Genomic DNA, 21,669 nt, shown 5'->3' on the forward strand with positions numbered 1-21,669 from the left:
TATTTTTCTGTAAATTCATCCCCGCGTTCTTTGCTCTCAGGACACTAAATTCTTTAGTACTGTGCTTTGGGGGGGCATTAGAGCGGTGAAATTGACTATTAAACAAAAATGTGGCATTATATAGGCCTATGAAAAGGACTTGTTTGGGTATGAGGAAGGCTGAACAAGAAGGCAGAACATCAGCTTGTTTAACCTCAGCTGGGAACAGGTGTGATGGGGAGCTCAAACAGCCTCTGCCCATGTCCTGGACTGGCTGCAAAATTGCCTCCTGGATTGATTTTGGGTTTACAAATACAGCTGGAGGTAGGCAAATTGCAAATAAGGACTCTACATGAATAATGAAGAACGCGCCTTTATATAAATGAACATTAGTTCATACTTCCAATTCAGATTATCCAGAGTTCATTCTTTGTAATGGTGGGATTGATTCACAGAATGTGTTCCTTTTGAGTTCCACCAGCATCCTGGATAGTATTTGTGCATTTTTAGAAACTCATACACTACGGGTTTTTACTGCTATATAGGTGTTTATATTTCATGGAGTCACGTGTCCACACAGAACCACTAGTATGGGTACATCTCTCATCCTCACGTTGTCCCTTGCTTGTCAACCCTTTGTCTCTCTCAACCCTGACAATGACTATTTATTTCCTGTCCTGATATTTGCTATTCCAGCTTCAAGTGAGAATAAGAGGGTCGACCTTTGAGTTGGTTTTTCACTTAGTAAATGGAGTCATGTTTCACTCTGTTGACTTAAATGAGTATGTGGTTCCTGTCTAGTCCAAGTGGTGTTCCTTTAGGTCCACCACCCACGATTAGTGTATTTCGTTGCATTACTGGAAAGCATTGGTAGTTCCAATTTATGATGGTAATGAATAAAGATGTTTTGTGTGGAGAGATACCATTTCATTGAGTAAAATAATTAGAAGAGGGATAGACTTTTCAAAAATTTGTATGTTTAACATTATAAGTGACTATTAACAAGCTTTCTAAAGTGACTGCAGTGCTTTGTTCTTTAACGATTTGGAAGTTTCTGTGGTTTTCCTCAAGTACTTGATATTGTCTTTATAAAACTTTTTATTTTCATTCTGATAGATACATAGCGAGTATCCTATTGGGGTTTTATTGATTGATTGATTGATTCATTCATTCACTCATTCATTTATTTTAGTTATCTTGCAATGTGAGGATCGCACATGGCTACCGTGATCAAAGGTCCGTGCATTGCCTGTAGCGCGATTGTTAAGCATCTGCCTTCTCAGAGTGATCCCGTCTGGGATGGAGGCCACACTCAGGCTCCTCTGCTGATCAGCGCCTGCCTTTCCACTCCCCCTGTGTTTCTCCTCTGCCTTTGCTGTCTCTCTGATATATAAATAAATAAAAAAAATCTTTAAAAAAAAGAGTCATGCTGTGCAAGAGCTGAGCAGGTGTCCATGGGTTTTTTTTTTGTTTTTGTTTTGTTTTTTAGTATTACTTATTTTTAATTTTTTATTATATTATTTTAGTCTATATTAATACATCCCCGGTTTCGCGATGTAAAGTTGGACATTATTATGCTGTGTGCTAATTTACCCTTACCATGCATATATCTCCTTACTACCCATACAGGCCTATCCCATTCCCCACCCCTCCCTCTGGGGCCTCAGTTTGTTTCTCATAGTCCATAGTCTTCATGTTTCATTCCTTCTGATTACCCCCCTTTCTTCATCGTTTCTTTCTCAGATCTTCCATGATTCTTATGTTCCATAGATAGAGAAAATCATAATATGGTCTTTCTCTGCTTGACTAACTTTCAGCCAATAATCTTCCAGTGCCATCCATGGCCTTGCATTAGTGTAAAATCTTCATTCTTTCTGATACTCGAGATATTCATTGTATTGGACCGCTTCTTAATCAAGTTGTCTGTTGAAGACTGCATCGGTTCCTTCCATGATTTGCTTACTGTGGACACTGTGATGTTGATTGCATATGGGATTCCTTCACTGATCTGTATCTTTGAGGTAAATACCAAGTGGTGCAAGGGCTGGATCATGGTGTGCTAATTTTTCAACAAGGGACCTCACACGGTTTTCCAGAGTGAAGCTGTGCACCTGCATTCCCACCAACAATGTAGGAGGTCCCCTTTCTCCACATCCTCTCCAACAATTGTTGTTTCTTGCCTTTCATTTTTGCCATCTAACTGGCGTAAGGGTGGTATCTTAGTGTGCTTTTGTTTGAATTTCCCTGATGGCTAATGATTTTGAACATTTTTTCATGTGTCTGTTAGCCATTTGTGTATGTCTTCATTGGAAAAGTGTCTGTTCATACCTTCCCCATTTTTGTTTGTTTATTTGTTTCTCGTGTAGTGAGTTTGAGAAGTTCTTTGTGAATCTTGGATACAGTCTTTATCTAGCATCATTTGCAAATTTATTCTCCCATTCCGTGGGCTGCCCCTTGGTTTTTTTTTTAATGTTTCTTGGCTGTGCAGAAGCTTTTTATCTTGATGAAGTCCCACAAGTTCATTTTATCTTTTGTTTCTCTTGCCTTTGGAGATGTGTCATGAAAAAGTTTGCTTTGGCCAATGTCGTAGAGGTTGCTGCCTATGTTCTCCTCTAGGATTTTGATGGATTCCTGTCTCATATCGAGGTCTTTCATCCATTTGGAGTTTATTTTTGTGTATGGGGTAAGTGAGTGGTCAAGTTTCATTCTTTTGCATGTAGCTGTCCAATTTTCCCAGCACCATTTATTGAAGAGACTGTCTTTTTTCCACTGGATGTTTTTTCCTGCTTTATCAAAGATTAGTTGCCCAAAGAGCTGAGGGTCCATTTCTGGGCTCTCTATTCTGTTCCATTGGTCTATGTGTCTGTTTTTGTGCCAGTACCATGCTGTCTTTGTGATCACAGCTTTGTAGTACAGCTCGAAATCCGGCATTGTGATGCCCCCAGCTTTGTTTTTCCTTTTCAACAGTTCCTTGGAGATTCGGGGCATTTTCTGGTTCCATACGAATTTAAGGACTATTTGTTCCAGTTCTTTGAAAAATGTCCTGGGTATTTTGATCGGGATAGCATTGAAAGAGTAGATTGCTCTGGGTAGCATGGACATTTTAACTATGTTAATTCTTCCGATCCATGAGCATGGAATATTTTTCCATCTTTTTGTGTCTTCCTCAAGCCTGTCAAGAATGATTTATGGTTTCTAGAATATAGACCCTTTACGTCTCCAGTCAAGTTAATTCCAAGGTAATGTATCATTTTTGGTGCTATTGTAAATGGGATGGATTCCCTAATTTTTCTTTCTTCAGTGTCATTATTCGTGTATAGAAATGCAACTGATTTGTGAGCATTGATTTTCTATCCCCCCACATTACTGAATTGCTCTATAACTTCTAATAGTTTGGGAGTGGATTCTTTTGGGTTTTCCATATAGAGTATCATGTCATCTGCGAAGAGAGAGAGTTTGACTTCTTCTTTGCCGATTTGGATACCTTTGATCCCTTTTTGTTGTCTGATTGCTGTTGCAAGGACTTCTAGTACTATGTTGAATAATAGTGGCGAGAGTGGGCATCATTGTCGTGTTCCTGATCTTAATGGAAAGGCTTCCAGCATCTTCCCCATTGAGAATGATATTTGCTGTAGGCTTTTCATAGATGGCTTTTATGTGATTGAGAAATGTACCCTATATACCTACACTCTGAAGGGTTTTAATCAGGAAAGGACGTTGTATTTTGTCAAATACTTTTTCTGCATCAATTGAGAGGATCATATGGTTCCTGAGCATTTTCTTGTTGACATGATGTATCACGCTGATCAATTTGTGAATGTTGAACCACGCTTGCATCCCAGGGATGAATCCCACTTGGTCATGATGGATAATCCTTTTAATGTACTGTTGGATTCTGTTAGCCAGGATCTTGTTGAGGATTTCGGCATCCAATTCATTAGGGAAATCTGTCTGTAAATCTCCTTTTTGATGGGGTCTTTGCCTGGTTTTTGGATCAAGGTGATATTGGCCTCATAGAATGAGTTTGGTAGCTTTCCTTCTGTTTCTATTTTTTGAAATAGCTTTAGGAGAATAGATATTATTTCTTCTTTGAATGTTTGTTAGAATTCCCCAGGACAACCATCCGGGCCTGGAGTTTTGCTATTTGGAAGGTTGTTTATCACTGACTGAATCTCTTCATAATTAATTGGCCTGTTTAAAAAATCAATTTCTTCCTGCTTCAGTCTTGGTAGTTTATAGATTTCCAGGAAGGATTCCATCTCTTCCAGATTGCTTAATTTATTGGCATATAACTGTTGATAAAAGTTTCTAATAATCCTTCCAATTTCATTGGTGTTGGTCGTGACCTCTCCTTTTTCATTCATAATTTTATTAATTTGGGTCCTTTCTCTTTTCTTTTGGATAAGTCTTGCCAGTAGTTTGTCAGTTTTATTGATTCTCTCAAAGAACCAGCTTCTAGTCCTGTTGATCTGCTCTACTGTACTTCTGGTTTCTAATTCATTGATTTCTGCTCTAATCTTGGTCAACTGCTTCCTCGTGAGTGGATTAGGCTGTCCCTCTGTTGCTGTTCCAGCTTCTTGAGGTGAGAATATAAAAACTACATTTTAGATTTGTCTATTCTTTTGAGTGAGGCTTGGATGGCTATGTATTTCCCCCTTAGGACTGCCTTTGCAGTATCCCATAGGTTTTGGACTGTTGTATTTTCATTCTCATTGGCCTCATAAATTGTTTAACTTGATTTTTGATTTCCTGGCTTATCGAGTCATTCCTGAGCAGGATGGTTCTTAGTCTCCAAGTGTTTGAGTTTCTTCCAAATTTTTCCTTGTGGTTGAGTTCCAATTTCAGAGCGTTTTGGTCTGAGAATATGCAGGGGATAATTTCAATCTTTTGGTGTCTGTTGAGATCTGTTCTGTGTCCCAGAACATGGTCTATTCTTGAGAATGTTCCATGGGCATTAGAATAGAATGAGTATTCTTTGGTTCTGGGGAGTAGTGTTCTATATATGTCTATGAGGTCTATCGTCGAGTATGGCATTCAAAGCTCTTGTTTCTATGTTGGTTTTCTGCTCCGGTGCTCTGTCTATTGCTGATAGTGGAGTGTTGAGGTCCCCCTACTATTAACATATTTTTCGCTATATGTCTCTTTATTCTGGTTAAGAGTTGCCTGTGTATCTTGCTGCTCCCCTGGTGGCGGCATATATATTTATAATTGTCATCTCCACTTGTTGGATACAGCCTTTAAGAATAATATAGTGCCCTTCTGTATCTCTAACTGTAGTCTTTAGTTTAAAACCCAATCTGTCTGATATGAGAATTGCTACCCCAGCTTTCTTTTAAGGTCCATTGGTGTGAAAGATGGTATTCCATCCCTTTACTTTCAGTCTGAATGTATCTTTAGGTTCAAAATGAGTCTCTTTTAGACAGCAAATGGATGGGTCATATCTTTTTATCCAATCTGCAAACCTGTGGTGCTTTATGGGAGCATTTAGGCCATTTACATTGAGACTGATTATTGAGAGATATGATTTTAATGATGCCATGTTGCCAGTAAAGTCTTTGTTTCTATAGATTGTGACTTTCTGTCCTGTATCACTCTTGGGGCCTTTTTACTTTTATAGAACCCCCCTTATTATCTCCTGTAGGGCTGGTTTTGTGGTTACGAAATTGTTCAATGACTGGCGATTCTGAAATGTCTTTATTTCTCCATCAATTCTGAATGACAGCCTTGCTGGATAGAGGATCCTTGGCTGCATGCTTTTCTCTGAAAGAGCATTAAAAATGCCCCCCCCAACCCTTTCTCTCATTCCAGGTCTGTGTAGACAGGTCTGACATAATTCTGATACCTTTGCCTTGGTACATGAGAAATTTCTTTGCCCTGGCCGCCTTCAATACTGTATCCTTGGATCTAGTATTTGCGAATTGCACTATGACGTGACGTGGCATAGGATTGTCGTGGTTGAGCTTGGGAGGGGTCCTCTCTGCCTCTTGGACACGAAAGCTTGTTTCCCTTGCTATATTAGGGAAGTTTTCAGCTACAATTTGTTCAAATATCTCTTCTAGACCTCTGTTTTTCTCCACCCCCTCGGGGATGCCGATGATTCTGACATTGGAACATTTCGTTGAGTCAGTGATCTCCCATAACCTACCTTCGTGGGTGCGGATTTTTTTGAGTCCAGATTCTTTAATGATTTTTTATTATATTATGTTAGTCACCATACAGTACATCCCCGGTTTCCGATGTAAGGCTCGATGATTCATTAGTTGTGTATAACACCCAGTGCACCATGCAATACATGCCCTCCTTACTACCCATCACCGGTCTATCCCATTCCCCCACCCCCCTCCCCTCTGAAGTCCTCAGTTTGTTTCTCATAGTCCATAGTCTCTCATGTTTCATTCCCCCTTCTGATTACCCCCCCTTTCTTTATCCCTTTCTTCCCCTACCGATCATCCTAGTTCTTATGTTCCATAGATGAGAGAAATCATATGATAGTTGTCTTTCTCTGCTTGACTTATTTCACTTAGCATTATCTCCTCCAGTGCTGTCCATGTTGTAGCAAATGTTGAGAACTCGTTCTTTCTGATAGCTGAGTAATATTCCATTGTATATATGGACCACAACTTCTTAATCCAGTCATCTGTTGAAGGGCATCTCGGCTCCTTCCACTTGAGTCCAGATTCTATTTTCACTTTTTCTTCTACTAACCCATCCTCCAATTCACTAATACGTCCTTCTGCCTCAGTGACCCTGGCCGTCAGAGCCTCTAGATTTTACTGCATTTGGCGCATAGAATTTTTAATTTCTGCCATATTTGCTCTCATTTCTGCCCTTAGAGATTCGATATTCTCATTAACATTTTCGTTAATACTTTTTTCAAGTCTACACATCATCTTGACCATTCTTACTCTGAATTCCATTTCTGATAATTTGGTTATATCCATATCCATTAGTTCTGTGGCAGAGGCCACAGACTCATTGTCTTTTCTTTGCTGGGGGGACTTCTGCTTCTTGTCATTCTGATGAGGAGAGATTGCGGGGTTGTCCAGAGCCCAAATTATTGACCGGGACCCAGGCCGTGCGCCCTTGTTTTATAGGGATCTTAGGGATGTGGGCTTCTTCTTTGAAAATTTTATTTTTTTATGTGGCAAAGAGACAGCCAGCGAGAGAGGGAACACAAGCAAGGGAGTGGGAGAGGAAGAAGCAGGTTCCCAGTGGAGGAGCCCGATGTGGGACTCCTTTCCAGAACGCCGGGATCATGCCCTGAGCTGAAGACAGGTGCTTAATGACTGCACCACCCAGGTGCCCCGGGATGTGGGCTTCTTGATTTTTCAGCCTGCCTTCTGGGGGAGGGTCTTGCCGCGCCGATACTCAGGCAACCCTGTTTGGGTAGAGTCTCCCTGTCCCCTGCGAGGGGGGATGGGGATTGGCATGCTGTGAGCCGGTATTTCCAGGTTTTTGTTCTCTGGCGGCTTTCCCTGGAGGTTTGCTCTGCCTCTTCTGAGAGTCAGAGCAGCAGTGGCCAAATCTCAGCCTCTGTCTCAGAACAGAGGGATTGTGGACCGTTCTCCACTGATGTTCTGGCCACTTTAACTCTGTTACTGTTGGTGTTGCTCAACCCTGCAGCATCCTGGGATGTGAGCCCCACACCCAGCATCCCAGCCCTCACTTCCAGGGCCGGCGCATCTCTGTCCCTTGTGTTTCTAACACCGCCAGCTGCCAGCTGCCAGCCACCCCTGTGTGCTCCCGAAGCTCCCGGTCTCGGTCTGTTTCCAGTGAGCACACCGGAGCCCCGTGAGAAGTCTGGTGGCACGCGTTCCCCGGCTCACATTCTCAATCTGTTCTCTCGTGGGTGCCGGTCTGCGAGTTCGCCCACTCCCCCCATGCAGGTGGCTACCACTTCCCGGCGCCCGAACGCGGTGGCTCCCTCCCCCTTCCGTTTATCTTCTGATATCTGTGCGTGGTTTCATGGCTCCCCGCTTCGTACCTCAATACTCAGTGCTGGAGATGTTCATTTGTAGAGATCCAGATGTATCTTCCTGCGTCTCAGGCTGATTCCGTGGATGTTCAGGCTGGTCTGGTACCTATCCAGCTCGACTCAGGGGACTGATTGAAAAAGGGGTCCCCTACTCCTCCACCACCTTAACTCCTCTCCGTCCATTGGGTTTTTAATTAATTTTTCTGATGACCAAGATGTTGAGTATCCTTGACTATACTTACTTGACATTTGTATATTAACTTTGATAACATTTGTGTTTGGATATTTATCCATTGTTTAAATTTTGTTTTCTTGTTGTATTTTGGGACTTCTTTATATACTCTCAATACATATCCTTTACCTATTACATATTTTGCATATATTATATATATATATATTTTTTCCTTCAGTCAGGAAGGAAACCAAATGTTTTTTGAGAAACCAAATGTTTTGCCTACATGAATGCTTGCTGTATCTCTAATGTATGTTCCATTTTAAATTACCACTTAAATGGTGATGCTAGTAAGGGGATGGGATACTTGGCACCTAGACATTTTCCACCAACCCCAGTTACTGGGTTAATACTCATGTTTCTCAAGAATGACCAAAATTTATCATCACAGCTACGTTCATTTTTGTCCTTTCTGGATGATACAGTACCTAGTAAGATATATCAGTGTCGCTGCCTCACTTCTTTTACTCTCAAATAAGTTTCATTTTCAGAACCAATTTTATTTAGGTCATTGTGACTCAGGATAAAATAATTAGTACCCTACAGATGGGATTGCAGGAAGAAGCCTTGTGGGAAGCAAAAGCAAACACATATTCAGAAAAAGTTGTTCTTCCAGTGAGTACAAATTGTAGCCCCAACGAAGACAGGGTGTAAACTTATCAATTTTCTGTCAGGTGGCTAGTTGTTCCTCTAGCATACGAGCTATATCAAAAGTTCAACTGTGATCTTGGCAGGTTTGACATCGAAGGAACTTATACATAAAATTTAATCATTGCCTTCATGGCTGTATTTTTCATTAACTCAGTAATTAAATATTGAAGTAAATGGTTCAAGAAAAGTGAATGGCTTTCATAAAATGGATCATCTTTTCTTCTTGATTATTATGAATCTCCTTTTCAGATGAGTATTTGTTGAAAGTCACATGGCACACAAACACCTAAATATTCTGGTTCCATTATGACAGTCTCATTCAACTACTATTTCCTAACCATCTTTCTTATTGATATTCCAATATTTCTTTCTAAGCCTCTTGCTACCCAACATATCATTAACTAATGTTCATGAAACAGTATAAAATCTTACATGTGACTAGCTGTAAGCTCTTGGAAACAAGGACAATGAAATATACCACTTGAATTTATTCTACCAGAAAAAACATCCTATCCTAACTATGATTTAGGGCTATTCCTGAATGGGATTCATTTAATCAGTAGATTATTTATTGCAATTATATTATATGATGCAGAATTATGTCAACCATGTTCAGTTTTTTCTTCCTCTGGTAACTAGCCATTGTAAATTGACCATGAAATTCATTGTATGTATGTTGTGAAACTGCAGGGTCTTTCTTAAATTGTAACAGAACACTTGCTGCTTGATTCATCATAATTCAAGTCAGGCTTTCATAATAAGACGTTATGATTATTGTGGTTGCTGCTGTTGTTGTTATTGAATAACAAATTCAATTATCTCAGGGGGCTAGCCATTTATTTCTGTCCTAGATTTTCATGATGAATCTCCCATAGTGAGGTCAATTTTTGTCAATTATCATTTTTATTGCCAATCTAGACATGCTTGGACGTCATATAAGAACATGCTTTCATCATTTGAAGACTTAAGGGAGACCTTAGTGGGGACGCTCAATAGATCCTTCTCTAGTAGTACCTCCCACGTTAGTCATTATCTCCTCTTCCATTTTTCCTCGTTTTTTTTAAGATTTTATTTATTTTAGAAAGGAAGAGAGAGAGAGAGAGAGCACGAGCAGGGGAGGGGCAGAGGGAGAGAAAGATAATCCTCAAGCAGACTCCCTCTGAGTGTGTAGCCCGATACGGGGCTCGATCTCACAATCCTGAGATCATGACCAGAGCTGAAATCAAGATTCAGATGCTCAGCTGACTGAGCCACCCAGGTGCTCCTTTCCTCAGTTTTTTAAAAAAGAGAAAATTATTGTATTTGTTTCAACTCTTGGTATCTTGGGGAATAGAATTTGGAGGCCAATGAATAGCTTAAACATGCTGAATGCTTTCCAAACTGTATCATCAATCTATTGATTGTGAACTTTATATTAAGGAATTTATGGTATTTCAGCTTCTTTGTTATAAGTTAACTTGCAATCATCAGTTCAGTAATCACCTTTGAATCCACTGGAAATTCTATCTATTCAAGGTGGCTTAGCAAACCCAGAATTTCTGATAGATGCACTCATTTCAATAAATTCAGCAGAATGTAAAATTATGTTTCTTCTCTCCTGGACACATGCCGTGGGAAACCATCCAAACATAAGTTCCCATAATTATGTTAAGATAAATTATCAAAAACAGGTAAAATTTTTCAATGTAATTATGGCTTTTCCTGAGTTTGTACTTGCTTACCATCTCCTGGTAAGGCTAGATTCTGATACATATTATAGATCAGAAAATAGTCTAGGAATGGTGACTATACACATAAGGAAAAATTTAAAACTAATTCCTTCACGTGTGGTTAACTATAGAGGTTCTAAATGATGCATGGTCAGTTTCATGAAGCAGAACAAGATAAAGATGGTTCCTTCTGTTGGCAAGGGAGTCTAGGTGGTGCTTTCACATTCAGGTACCCCAAGTTGTCTGAATCCACAGAGATGCCTTTATTCCAATGATCAGTTCCTATTTTTTCCCCAGTCAGGGTTTTAGCATTCACATAAGACATGTGAAGAGGTTGTGAATTAAATCAGCTTGATAATTAAGGAACCCGTAGGATAGAGATTTAATATTGGCTATGTCGTCTCTTCAGTTACAAGATAATTGAAACTTTCAAGTTACATTTTCTTTGTTTAATCTGTATAATGCATTTGGAAACAGCCAGCTCCTACATAAGCCTTGTATTCATTGTTCAGTTTTACTCAACCTTGCTTTCAGAAGGCATTTAATTCTAGATAACTCTGTCTTATAAATGTGTCCATGTAGACTAACAGTGTTTCATTGTCTAATGGAATCATTGCTGATTTCAGACCAAACCAGGTTAATTGGTTCGATTATTACTGCTTTGAGAGTCCATTACTGAGATCTGTTCTCTGTATATCAACTGCAGGTGCAGAGAGCAGGATTTATGGTAGCTAATTAAAAATAAATCTATTTAGTATCAAGTAATGTATGGTTCAAGGAATTATCAAGAGAGCTGAAGGTAGATTTTTTAAAAAATATTTTATTTATGTGCCTGAGAAAGAAAGAGAGCACAAGTAGGGGAAGCCACAAGCCTGGGGGGAAGCAAGTTCCCCACTGAGCAAGGAGAAAGATGCAGGAAGGGAAACAATCCCAGGACTGTGGGATCATGACCTGAGCCTAAAGCAGATGCTTAACCAACTGAGCCACCCAGGCGTCCCTGAAGGCAGATTTTAGGATGAGCTTCTTGGAATGATCTCAAAGCTGCTTCACGAAATTAAGTCCCCATGAGAACTCCTCAGGAATCTAGTGCTATTGCTACAAAATTTAGGGTCATTTGAACCTGCTATGATCTACACCAGTAATATAGATGCTTAAAACGATAACAGTGTTTGAAGTTTGTATCTTTTATGAATGTATCTGTTTGGCAGAACTAAAATTACATTTAGAATCTTAGCTTCAAGGACAACTGAAAATGCAGCCTTTGCAGCCCTTGCATATAAATAGACATGTTTGATGGAATTTGGAGGATGCAAAGTTCACAATAAAACACTAGTAGAGTAGTGATATGCAAAAGAGTAAGTCTAAATTATTCACATAAAAAAATCAAGTAAACATTATAGTCATCCACAATTTATAGATGAGGGAGTACCACATAACATACCATATGCAAGGACAGTTGTCCTATAGACACTGTTGTGATGCATAAAACCAAATTATTTATGAGTAAATTGCATGTGGCTGGCTGTATGACATTGAATTAAAACTGACATTATTTAAGATAATAATACTAGTTTTAATTTATTAAGCCCTGGAAGGTGCAAGACGTGTTTGTTAACCTTGTTTAAATAAATATTTACAACTACCCCCTGAGGAAATTCCTATTATTCTCCTTAATTTCTATATCAGTAAGTGACTTATTGAGAGTTTAGCTAATTTTTCCAAGGCTGCACAAATGGAAATGTGTTTCTGGGGATTTAACAGAATGAACGATGGAGTATATGAGCTGCTTCTGAGACCTGAAGGGATCTGTATCAAGAAAACCATTGATATGTGCTAAGTAAATAATATTGTTGAGTCCCGTTATGATTTTTTAGTATTGTCTGTATGAAAACATCTCAAGTTAAGAAAACATTAAAAGTGTGATACCCATGGGAGTCTAATCGTATGGTTCCATCTGGTTTCTTAATGATTAAAAGATAGAATTTTGCCCTGTATGTTTCCACAGTGGAGATCCTGGGAGGTAGACCTAGAAAGAAGAGAGAGTTTCTGTCTGTTGAGTAAGGAGGTTAAGAGGTGCTGCTATTGTTGAAGGGTTATAGCAATTTCTGCCTATGCTTCTGAAAAACAAGGAGTCCTAGAAAACCCAGTCACAGAAACTTATTCAAATAAGATACCAGAGCAGAGCAATGATAATTTCAAGGCAGGGGATAATAATAGTTTAGGTAGGAATAGGCATTATGATACCTTCATCTTTTGCTGATTAACTTAACAAATATTTTAGTAAATGACTGCACTATAATAAGTCCTTTGGTAGGCACTAATGAACAAAGTATTCCCTTTGCTCACAAAATGCTCATAATCCGTTAATATAGTCAAGAAATATGAAATTTCAGTATATTGTGAAAACTTCTAATCACATTGATAAGCATAGTGTACCATGAGGTTCATGTGATCCTACGTGACTGTAAACTATAGCGATACACATCCGATTGTATAGATGGAGCGTAAAGGGCAATCTGAGTTTGAAGACTTTAGCATTGATCTACCATCAGAGAGAGAGGTAGGGCCTGATAAACACCAAAAAGCTCTGATTATTTAAGAATACAAAGGTTTACTGTGACTGGTATACTGATGAAAATGACTAAGTAATATCTGTAAGTGAGAGAATCAATTGCCAAATCATATTTTATGGTTATGCCTGCAGTTGTTGTTGTGGATAACTCAGTGTTCAATCCAAAAATGACAGAGACTCTTGCCAATGAGAGATGATATTATCATACAGGTATATGTCACATCTGAGATTACCAGTGGAAGAGTTCGGGATTCTGAGTTTCTTTAGTGAAAGTAATTTTCAGCATTTAAGTTAAGGATTTAAGTTTAATTGCAAAGGAGTCGTTGTCTTCTGAATTTTTAATTTCCTGAGCTATGTTATTTTGAGAGAAATCCCCATAAGCCAAGCCTGGCAGTTTAGATGGGCTTAGTTAGGACTCGTGAAAGAAAGTATTTGTGAAACAAATAGCATCCTATTCTGAAATTCTAAGATTCCCTTGTATATGCTTGTATTGCAAGATTTCTCACCTCCCCCAGTAATTGGTACAATGGTTTCATGGGGAGGGGGCATAGCTTTGATCTGAATCACTGTTCCAATGTATATTGGCCATATAGACATAATTTGTTTCCTATGCCTGTCTCATTCTTTAAAAGGAGGAGAAAAGCATACCCACTTAAAGGGATTGTTACTATCTTAGGGGGGTTAGGTAAAATGTTTAACACAGTTTAAAACATATAGTATTGTTCTTTCATCTGGTTATTGTGGCCTGAGGCACCATGAGCAGCAAAGTCTCCAAGTGACACCCTGCACTGGTGGTGTGGGAAGTCCTGCAGGGGAACCAGTGCCAGCGCTGGAAGGTTTTGGAGATGGTGGAGCTGCAGGTCAGCTTGAAGAACTACCACCCTCAGAAGGACAAGTGCTTCTCGGGCACCATCAGGCTTCAGTCCACTCCCTGCCCCAAGTTTTGGGGGACCAGCAGCACTCTGAGGAGGCCAAGGTCGTGGATATTCCCCACATGGACACTGAGACATAGAAGAAACTCAACAAAAAAATTTTTTTTTTGTCAAGAAGCTGTTCAAGAAGCGTGATGCTTTTTGGCTTCAGAATCTCTGATCAAGCAGATCCCACAAGGTTTGGGTCCAGGCCTGAGTAAGGCTGGCATGTTCCCTTCCATGTTGACCCACAATGAGAACATGGGGACCAAAGTGGATGAAGTGAAGTCCACCATCCAATTCCAGATGAAGAAGGCGTTATGTCTGGCAGTGGTGGTTGGCCCAGGAAGATGGCAGATGATGAGCTTGTGTACAGCATCCACTTAGCTGTCAGTTTCCTGGTGTCATTGCTCAAGAAGAATTGGCAGAAGGTCTGGGCTTTATACATCAAAAGCACCCATGGGCAAGCCCCGGCACCTGTACTAAGGCACACCTTAATAAACACTAGTGCTACCATTAAGAAAAAGAAAAAAAATATATAATGTTCACATGAGGAACGTGAGTATTGGTTTTATAGCATAATTTCTTCTGTGCATAATAAATTGAATCAATAAAATCAGCTTCTCATGGAAAGCAGAAAAGGGAAGTAAGGGCTACTTGTTGCTTTCTGTTGCTTCCCATTCAATTCACCATTCACTTCTCTCCCTTTCACAACTGTGTTAATTGCAATCATTATTCTGTTTGCCCAGAATATCCATTTAATTATATTTCTTATTCTTACTTGGAATTCTTACTGCATTACTGCAAATGTTGTGAGCAATCCCATAGTTTATATTCATGTGGCCCCAGGTATATGGATTTCTGAAAGATTAATTCCATAGCTAGATGTCTACCTTTTTAATCTGTTGCTTGAAATCTTGTAAGGTGGAGATGGTCTCTTCTATTAATCCAAATGGCTAGCAAATGCCTGCAATGTAGTTTCTTTGGTAGTCTTTTTACAAATAACATCTGGGGGCGCCTGGGTGGCTCAGTCGTTAAGCGTCTGCCTTCAGCTCAGGGCGTGATCCCGGCATTATGGGATCGAGCCCCACATCAGGCTCCTCTGCTGTGAGCCTGCTTCTTCCTCTCCCACTCCCCCTGCTTGTGTTCCCTGTCTAGCTGGCTGTCTCTCTCTGTCAAATAAATAAATAAAATCTTTAAAAAAAGAAGAAACATCTGAATAATTTTCACCATAAGAATTAGGAAGAAATTTATAATTGTGAGTTTCCTATTCTGCTTATAGTAAGATGTTAATATTCACACAGAGGTAGGAAGTATTATTACTGGTTTTTCTTTTAGTTTGCTTTGTTTGTGCATGGATTTAATGTGACAAATATATATATCAGTGTTTCCTAATGTAAAGTGATAAATGCCTGTAAAAGTCTTACAAATCTAGACTGTGGTCACTGATATAAAGTCTTTGAAATATATCTGAGAGAGTTTTAGACATGGAGTGGTAACAGGTTAAACTGAGTGTGAGATAAATGTATGATTCACACCGCAGTTTGAGGGTAAAGGGAACCTTCCTGGAGAGTCTTGGAGAGTATCATAATCCTATTCCCAAAACCCCTTTTTACTGAGGAAGTCATGTGACTTTTTAAAAAACATATATGGTAATGACCAAGAAATAAAATAAAAGTGAAAACGAGGATGACAGGCAAAGCAGACAAGGTTTGTCTTATGCATGTGACTTGAGGGTTAAAAAGAACCAACGTCTAGCAATATTGTGAAACTGACCATAATTGTGCTAAGAGAAGAGGCAGGAAAACTGACATTTTCTTTGACAATGATAACATCACCTGGCCTATAGGCTACTCATGCCCAAGTTGCTACATTTGTCAAATTTAGTGTTAGTTACATGGTGTTTTTCTCCCCACTAGAATCTGAGATCATTTAGAGCAAGAATCCTCCTTCTTCATCACTCTCTCCCCAAAGCCTGCCATAAGTAAGAATAGCCTCCATGAGTTCATTACACTTTAGAAAGTCCTTTAGTGTAACAATTCTAGTATTAAACATGAGCTTTTTTTCGTAAATTATTACAAATGAAAGTCAGTGTGAAGAGGAACATAACCCAACTAGTCTGGGTTTTGAGGTGGAAGAAAAGTGATTGAATTCCCATTTCTGAAAGCTGCAATCACTGTACGTTGAACTTTCTCTTCTTTTTTTATTTTTTTTAAGATTTTATTTATTTGACAGAGGGAGAGACAGCAAGAGAGGGAACACAAGCAAGGGCAGAGGGAGAGGGAGAAGCAGGCTTCCGGCTGAGCAGGGAGCTGATGCCAGGCTGGATCATACCCTGAGCATTAGGCAGACGCTTAAGACTGAGCCATCCAGGTGCCACTGTACATTGAACTTTCAACCTCAATTTCATTGTGTTCATTCACCTATAAATTAGAAGTAATAATGTTCACTTTCTCAGAGATTTTGTAAAATAAATAGTGCATGTGATTTGCTTAATACAGAGTGTGTAGAACATTATCCGTAGGTGTTAGTTCTCTTCCATACTTCCTAAAACCCTGAAGTCTGCTCTAGATACCACAAATACTGCTCAGTTCTCCAGAAAGGTGCACTTCCACTGGTTCATCATAGTTTCATCCATTTGATACATTTGATGTATTTTACATTGTCTGTTCTCCGCCTACTTTTTAATTTTTGGAGGTATTTGATCTACCTAAAGAAAAATACATCTGGCTAAGAGAGATTAGTAATTAATAGCACCCCATAAAGTTGTTGGCAGGATTAAACGAGTCAATACAAAGAAAACAATAGATCTAGAATGTAGGAATTGATGGAAAATTTTATGTTATCTTCTCCTCCTTCTACCTTCCTTCTCTTCCTCCTCATTAGCATCATAATTATTATAAATAGTATAAATATTTTAATATGTATGAGTTTCTAATCTTTCAAAATATTTACGTAGATATTTGTATTTTATTCCCAGTACCCTGGTGATTGTGTTTATTTGATTTCATGGAAATGACAAATAGAATAAAATATTTCTAATAACATTCATTCCTGTTACTGGGTAAGAATGAAAAGTTCAGAAATCCTCACCTATCCTGACACGCTTTCCATCAAACTAAATGCCCAGTGTCTCTTCAAAGGCAAACCACTACCATTCAAAATCATAATCATTAAGCCAAATGTATTACTTCATCCAAATACATTTGAATCGACATGGGTGGAATTGGGGGGAGTATGCTAAGTGAAATAAGTCAAGGAGAGAAAGACAATTATCAGATGGTTTCACTTACATGTGGAACATAAGGAATAGCATGGAGAACATTAGGAGAAGGAAGGGAAAAATGAAGGGGTGGGAAATCAGAGGGGGAGAGGAGCCAGGAGAGACTATGGATTCCAGGAAACAAACCGAGGGTTTTAGAGAGGAGCGGGGAGGGCGGATGTGTTAGCCTGGTGATGGGTATTAAGAAGGGCACATATTGCATGGAGCACTGGGTGTTTATGGACAAACAATGACTCATGGAACACTACATCAAAAACTAATGATGTACTGTATGGTGACTAACATAACATAATAAAAAAGTTCTTATGAAAAAATACATTTGAATAAAACACCAGCATTTACAGAAAATTCTGGAACAATATTCAGTTCATCAAATTTGTTGAGTTCAATGATTGGGGAATTTTAATATGGGAATGGAAAAAAAGGGGGAAAATCCATGACTCTCATAAAGGAAAGGGAGTTTTGAGAAGGTGTGAATAATAGTATTTACAAGAACTTCATTCTTTCAATGCTACTCATACTTTCATTTACTGGAGAAAAACATAACCTTTTGTATAGTATCCTTAAAGGCTTGCTTTACTTGCTGGTTCCTCAGGGTATATATAAATGGATTCATCATAGGAGCGACAGAAGTATTCAGAATAGCCACTCCTTTGGTCAATGATGCCTTTTCTTTTGCGGAAGGGTTGGCATACATGAATATGCAGCTTCCATAAGAGATGGAAATGACAATCATGTGTGAGGAACATGTAGAAAATGCCTTTTTTCTCTGACTGGCAGAGGGCAGTTTCAGAATTGTTCTAATGATGAACATGTAAGATAGAATTATTAATGCCAAGGTGAAAAGCAGAATCACTATTGCGGAGTAAAAACCGATCACTTCTAGGAGCCGTGTGTCTGAGCAAGATAATTGCAAGAGCGGAAAGTAGTCACAAGCAAAGTGATCAATGACTTTGGAGCCACAGTAATCTAACTGGAGAAAAAGAATAACTGGTGGGAAGATATTTAAGAATCCTGCCAGCCAAGCACAAAAGACAAGTAAAATGCAGACTCTTTTGTTCATGATGGTTGTATAATGCAAGGGCTTACAGATGGCTACGTAGCGGTCATAGGACATGGCAGTTAGAAGATAAAACTCAGTTATTCCCATGAAGATGAAGAAAAACAACTGAGCTGTACAATTATTGTATGAAATAGTTTTGTCTCTGGTGATAATTGTGCCCAGAAATCTAGGAATACAGACAGTTGTAAAGGATGTTTCTAATACAGAGAAGTTCCTGAGGAAGAAATACATAGGGGTCTGTAGATGGGAGTCAACCAAGGTGAGAGTGATGATGGTTAAATTTCCAGTGATACTTAACATATATGTGATGATTAAGAAGAGAAAAATCATAATCTGAAGCTCTGGGTCATCCGATAGCCCTAGAAGAATGAATTCTGTGGGTACTGTGTGGTTTTTCATTGCCGATCCTTTCTTCCCCCTTTAGAATGGAAAATGAGTGTTTCCCTACAGGACATAAAACAGTGAAAACAGGATTAAGGTTGAGAATAGAATCTTAAAAATATCCACGGTGATAAATAATTTATGAAATCCAAAAACTAATGTTTTCCTTTAGCAACTCTCTCCAATTTCTTTTGGACCTCACATGCAAATAATACATATTATTTGAAGTTAAATACTGGTTTCTTTTTGTTGAAAATACACTGGTGCGGGCCATGGGTTAAAAAAAAACCCAAAAAACTTGTGTTAACATTTAAGCAGAAACTATTTATTCTAATGTTTCTTTAAGATTTTAATTATTCATAGAATATTAGGTCTTTTTATAAAAGCATGAAGATATTATAATTGATATTTTTTCTTTTTTCTCAATGTTATAAAAACTAATCTGGATTATGGATAATTTAAATATAGCATTTGAAATCCCACTGGGGTTATTTAAGCCTACCTCCACATTATATATTTGGAAACCTACATAGTTTAGGAAGCCACCACAGTAATCATCTCACTGTAGAATGTGCATGTTTATCTATGGGAATGTCTTGTTGGCATTCTCTCATAAATTAATTTCCTAAGGGTTTGGTTGATGCTATCACTCTCTTATCTTTTTTTTTTTTCTTAACTGGTAAAAAGGCCAGGACAAGAAAGTAACCTTCTATTCCTAAATTAAATAATTGCCTAGAAATAGTTTAATTCATACAATGCATAATCCTTTCCTTCTCTTTTTTTCTTACAATACTGCTATGGAAAATGAACAAATAGTTGGTCAAAATAGCATTAACTGGGAAGCAGATATTCTTTCCAATAGGGAACTTAATAAATAATCCTGTCTCTATAACAGAATACAATTTCACATTAGAAAAAAACGAACAATCCAAGATTTATTTCTGTGTTCCTGCTTTAGGATTTCATTAGTAGTCTATTGGTAGTAAGCAATTATTTAATTTTTAATATTGAAAGGGTTGTAAATCCATAAATGTACATATAAACATGATTTTTTAAAACATTTGAATAAAATGAAGATACATATATTATATTGAAGAAAAAATATTTACTTACTTCCTGATTCTTCTTGATGATTTAGTCTCAAACGTTATCATCTGATTTGCTTAAACATTGACACAATTTCAGAGCTGGTAAATCAAGTTAGCAAAATATTTGGTTTCTATTGTGCTCTCAAAACAATTGTGTTGATTTAACTTTTTCATGTTTCTTAGGGATTATACTTCTCTTTGACTCACAATGTCCTTCATTCCTGATACTATGAAATTCTGACAACACTTTATTTATTACAACTCATTCTTGCTTTTCATCTCTCACTCAAACTCCTAGTACAAATTCGGTTATGCCTGCCTTGACTAGTACTCTTCCATTTGGCTCTTTTCATATAATACAAAATACTGATTTATTAAATCATTTTTCTTTCTATTCATGCAAACATTTAAAACCAATATTTTGTAATTCTATGATTACACATCTATAAAATGTAAGTAGTATTTTTCCTTAGGTTTAGGGACTGCTATATTTTCCTGCAAATGCTGCTTTGAAAAACAGAAAATATGGAATGTTCTTCTCTATGGATGCCAAAGTAATGGAACTGGACTTATTTTATCTGTGTCTTTTTCTTGGCCCAGGGGAATTCATTAAGTAAATAGGGTTCCAAGGAGAAGAATCATTAAAGATACAGGTGAATCATTTTTATAAATATTGATGAAAAGGTATAAAAAGCAAAATGATTGAGGTAAATACACAAATATACAAACAATGTGATATTGAGGGTGTGGAAGCTTGATTTAGAATTTCACTCTTCTTAATACCCTCAGTTTGTTTCCCAGAGCCCACAGTCTCTCATGGTTCATTCCCCCTTCTGTTTACCCCCCTTCATTCTTCCCTTCCTTCTCCTACCGGTCCTCCTATTCCTTATGTTCCATAAATGAGTGAAACCATATGATAGTTGTCTTTCTCTGCTTGACTTATTTCACTTAGCATAATCTCCTCCAGTCCCGTCCTTGTTGCTGCAAATGTTGGGTAATCGTTCTTTCTGATAGCTGAGTAATATTCCATTGTATATATGGACCACATCTTCTTAATCCAGTCATCTGTTGGAGGGCATCTTGGCTCCTTCCACAACTTAGCAATTGTGGACAATGCTGCTTATATCCTTTGAATTTTGGCAACCTAGAGAAGAATTCTTTACCAGAATGAAATGATGGAAAACACTGCTACGGATTTCTTGTATGACTTGATCATCTTCTGAAATGGACAACCTATTAAAGACAACCAATCAAGGTTCATACCAAGATTGGCCCTTTGAATTTAAGGAAGCCATTCCCAAGCCCTCCCTAATGTGGCTTTTATTGCCTTTTGACTACTTTCTTCACCATGTTGTTTACTTCCATTAAACAGGTGTTTATATTTATGCACATGATATCTTCTATATGGAGAATATTTATAAACCAATAAGTATCTGGAAACCTAGCATTGGATATTTTGAATTTATTTCCACATTTCCTTCAATGAAAGATGTCATTTTTATTACTAGAGGAATAATATAGTATAGAAGTACATATAGATACCATATGTACACATATATGTAATATAACTTTATATTCAATAATTTATCTTTATTTTCTTCACAGTTATAAATGTGGACATAAAACACGGGTGCATTAAATGCCAGCAGTGCAGATTATTATTATTATTACGGGGGGGAAGATTATTTACAAGATTGGAAGTTGAGAGTATTTGAAAGTGGGACAAAAGAAAGAAGTGGGAAAGGATGAATGAACCACTGCCTCACACATAGGACAATACATAGAACTGAACTGTGTTGAATTTATAACTGACATGCATTAAAAT

At 38.2% G+C, this 21,669-nt stretch overlaps 2 protein-coding genes and 1 pseudogene across 14 annotated transcripts in view; 1 reads left to right on the forward strand and 2 right to left on the reverse strand.

The window, feature by feature from the left end:
* The window catches only part of FGGY (FGGY carbohydrate kinase domain containing), a 503,109-nt gene that overhangs the window by 150,334 nt on the left and 331,106 nt on the right, over positions 1-21,669 (reverse strand). The gene's annotated exons all lie outside the window — the stretch shown is intronic.
* Positions 13,874-14,515, forward strand: LOC103663087 (annotated as a pseudogene).
* LOC121102085 (olfactory receptor 6C3) lies at positions 17,836-18,848 on the reverse strand. Its single transcript, XM_040627240.1, has one exon. It carries the CDS (start codon positions 18,772-18,774, stop codon positions 17,836-17,838), a length of 939 nt encoding a protein of 312 aa, XP_040483174.1. The 5' UTR covers positions 18,775-18,848.

The sequence above is a fragment of the Ursus maritimus genome, unplaced genomic scaffold (genome assembly GCF_017311325.1).
Source record: "Ursus maritimus isolate PB19 unplaced genomic scaffold, ASM1731132v1 scaffold_12, whole genome shotgun sequence".
Taxonomy (NCBI): Eukaryota; Metazoa; Chordata; class Mammalia; order Carnivora; family Ursidae; genus Ursus; species Ursus maritimus.

Coding starts and splice junctions, on each gene's coding strand:
- LOC121102085 (XM_040627240.1), bottom strand. CDS start 18,774: ATGAAAAACCACACAGTACCCACAGAATTCATTCTTCTAGGGCTATCG.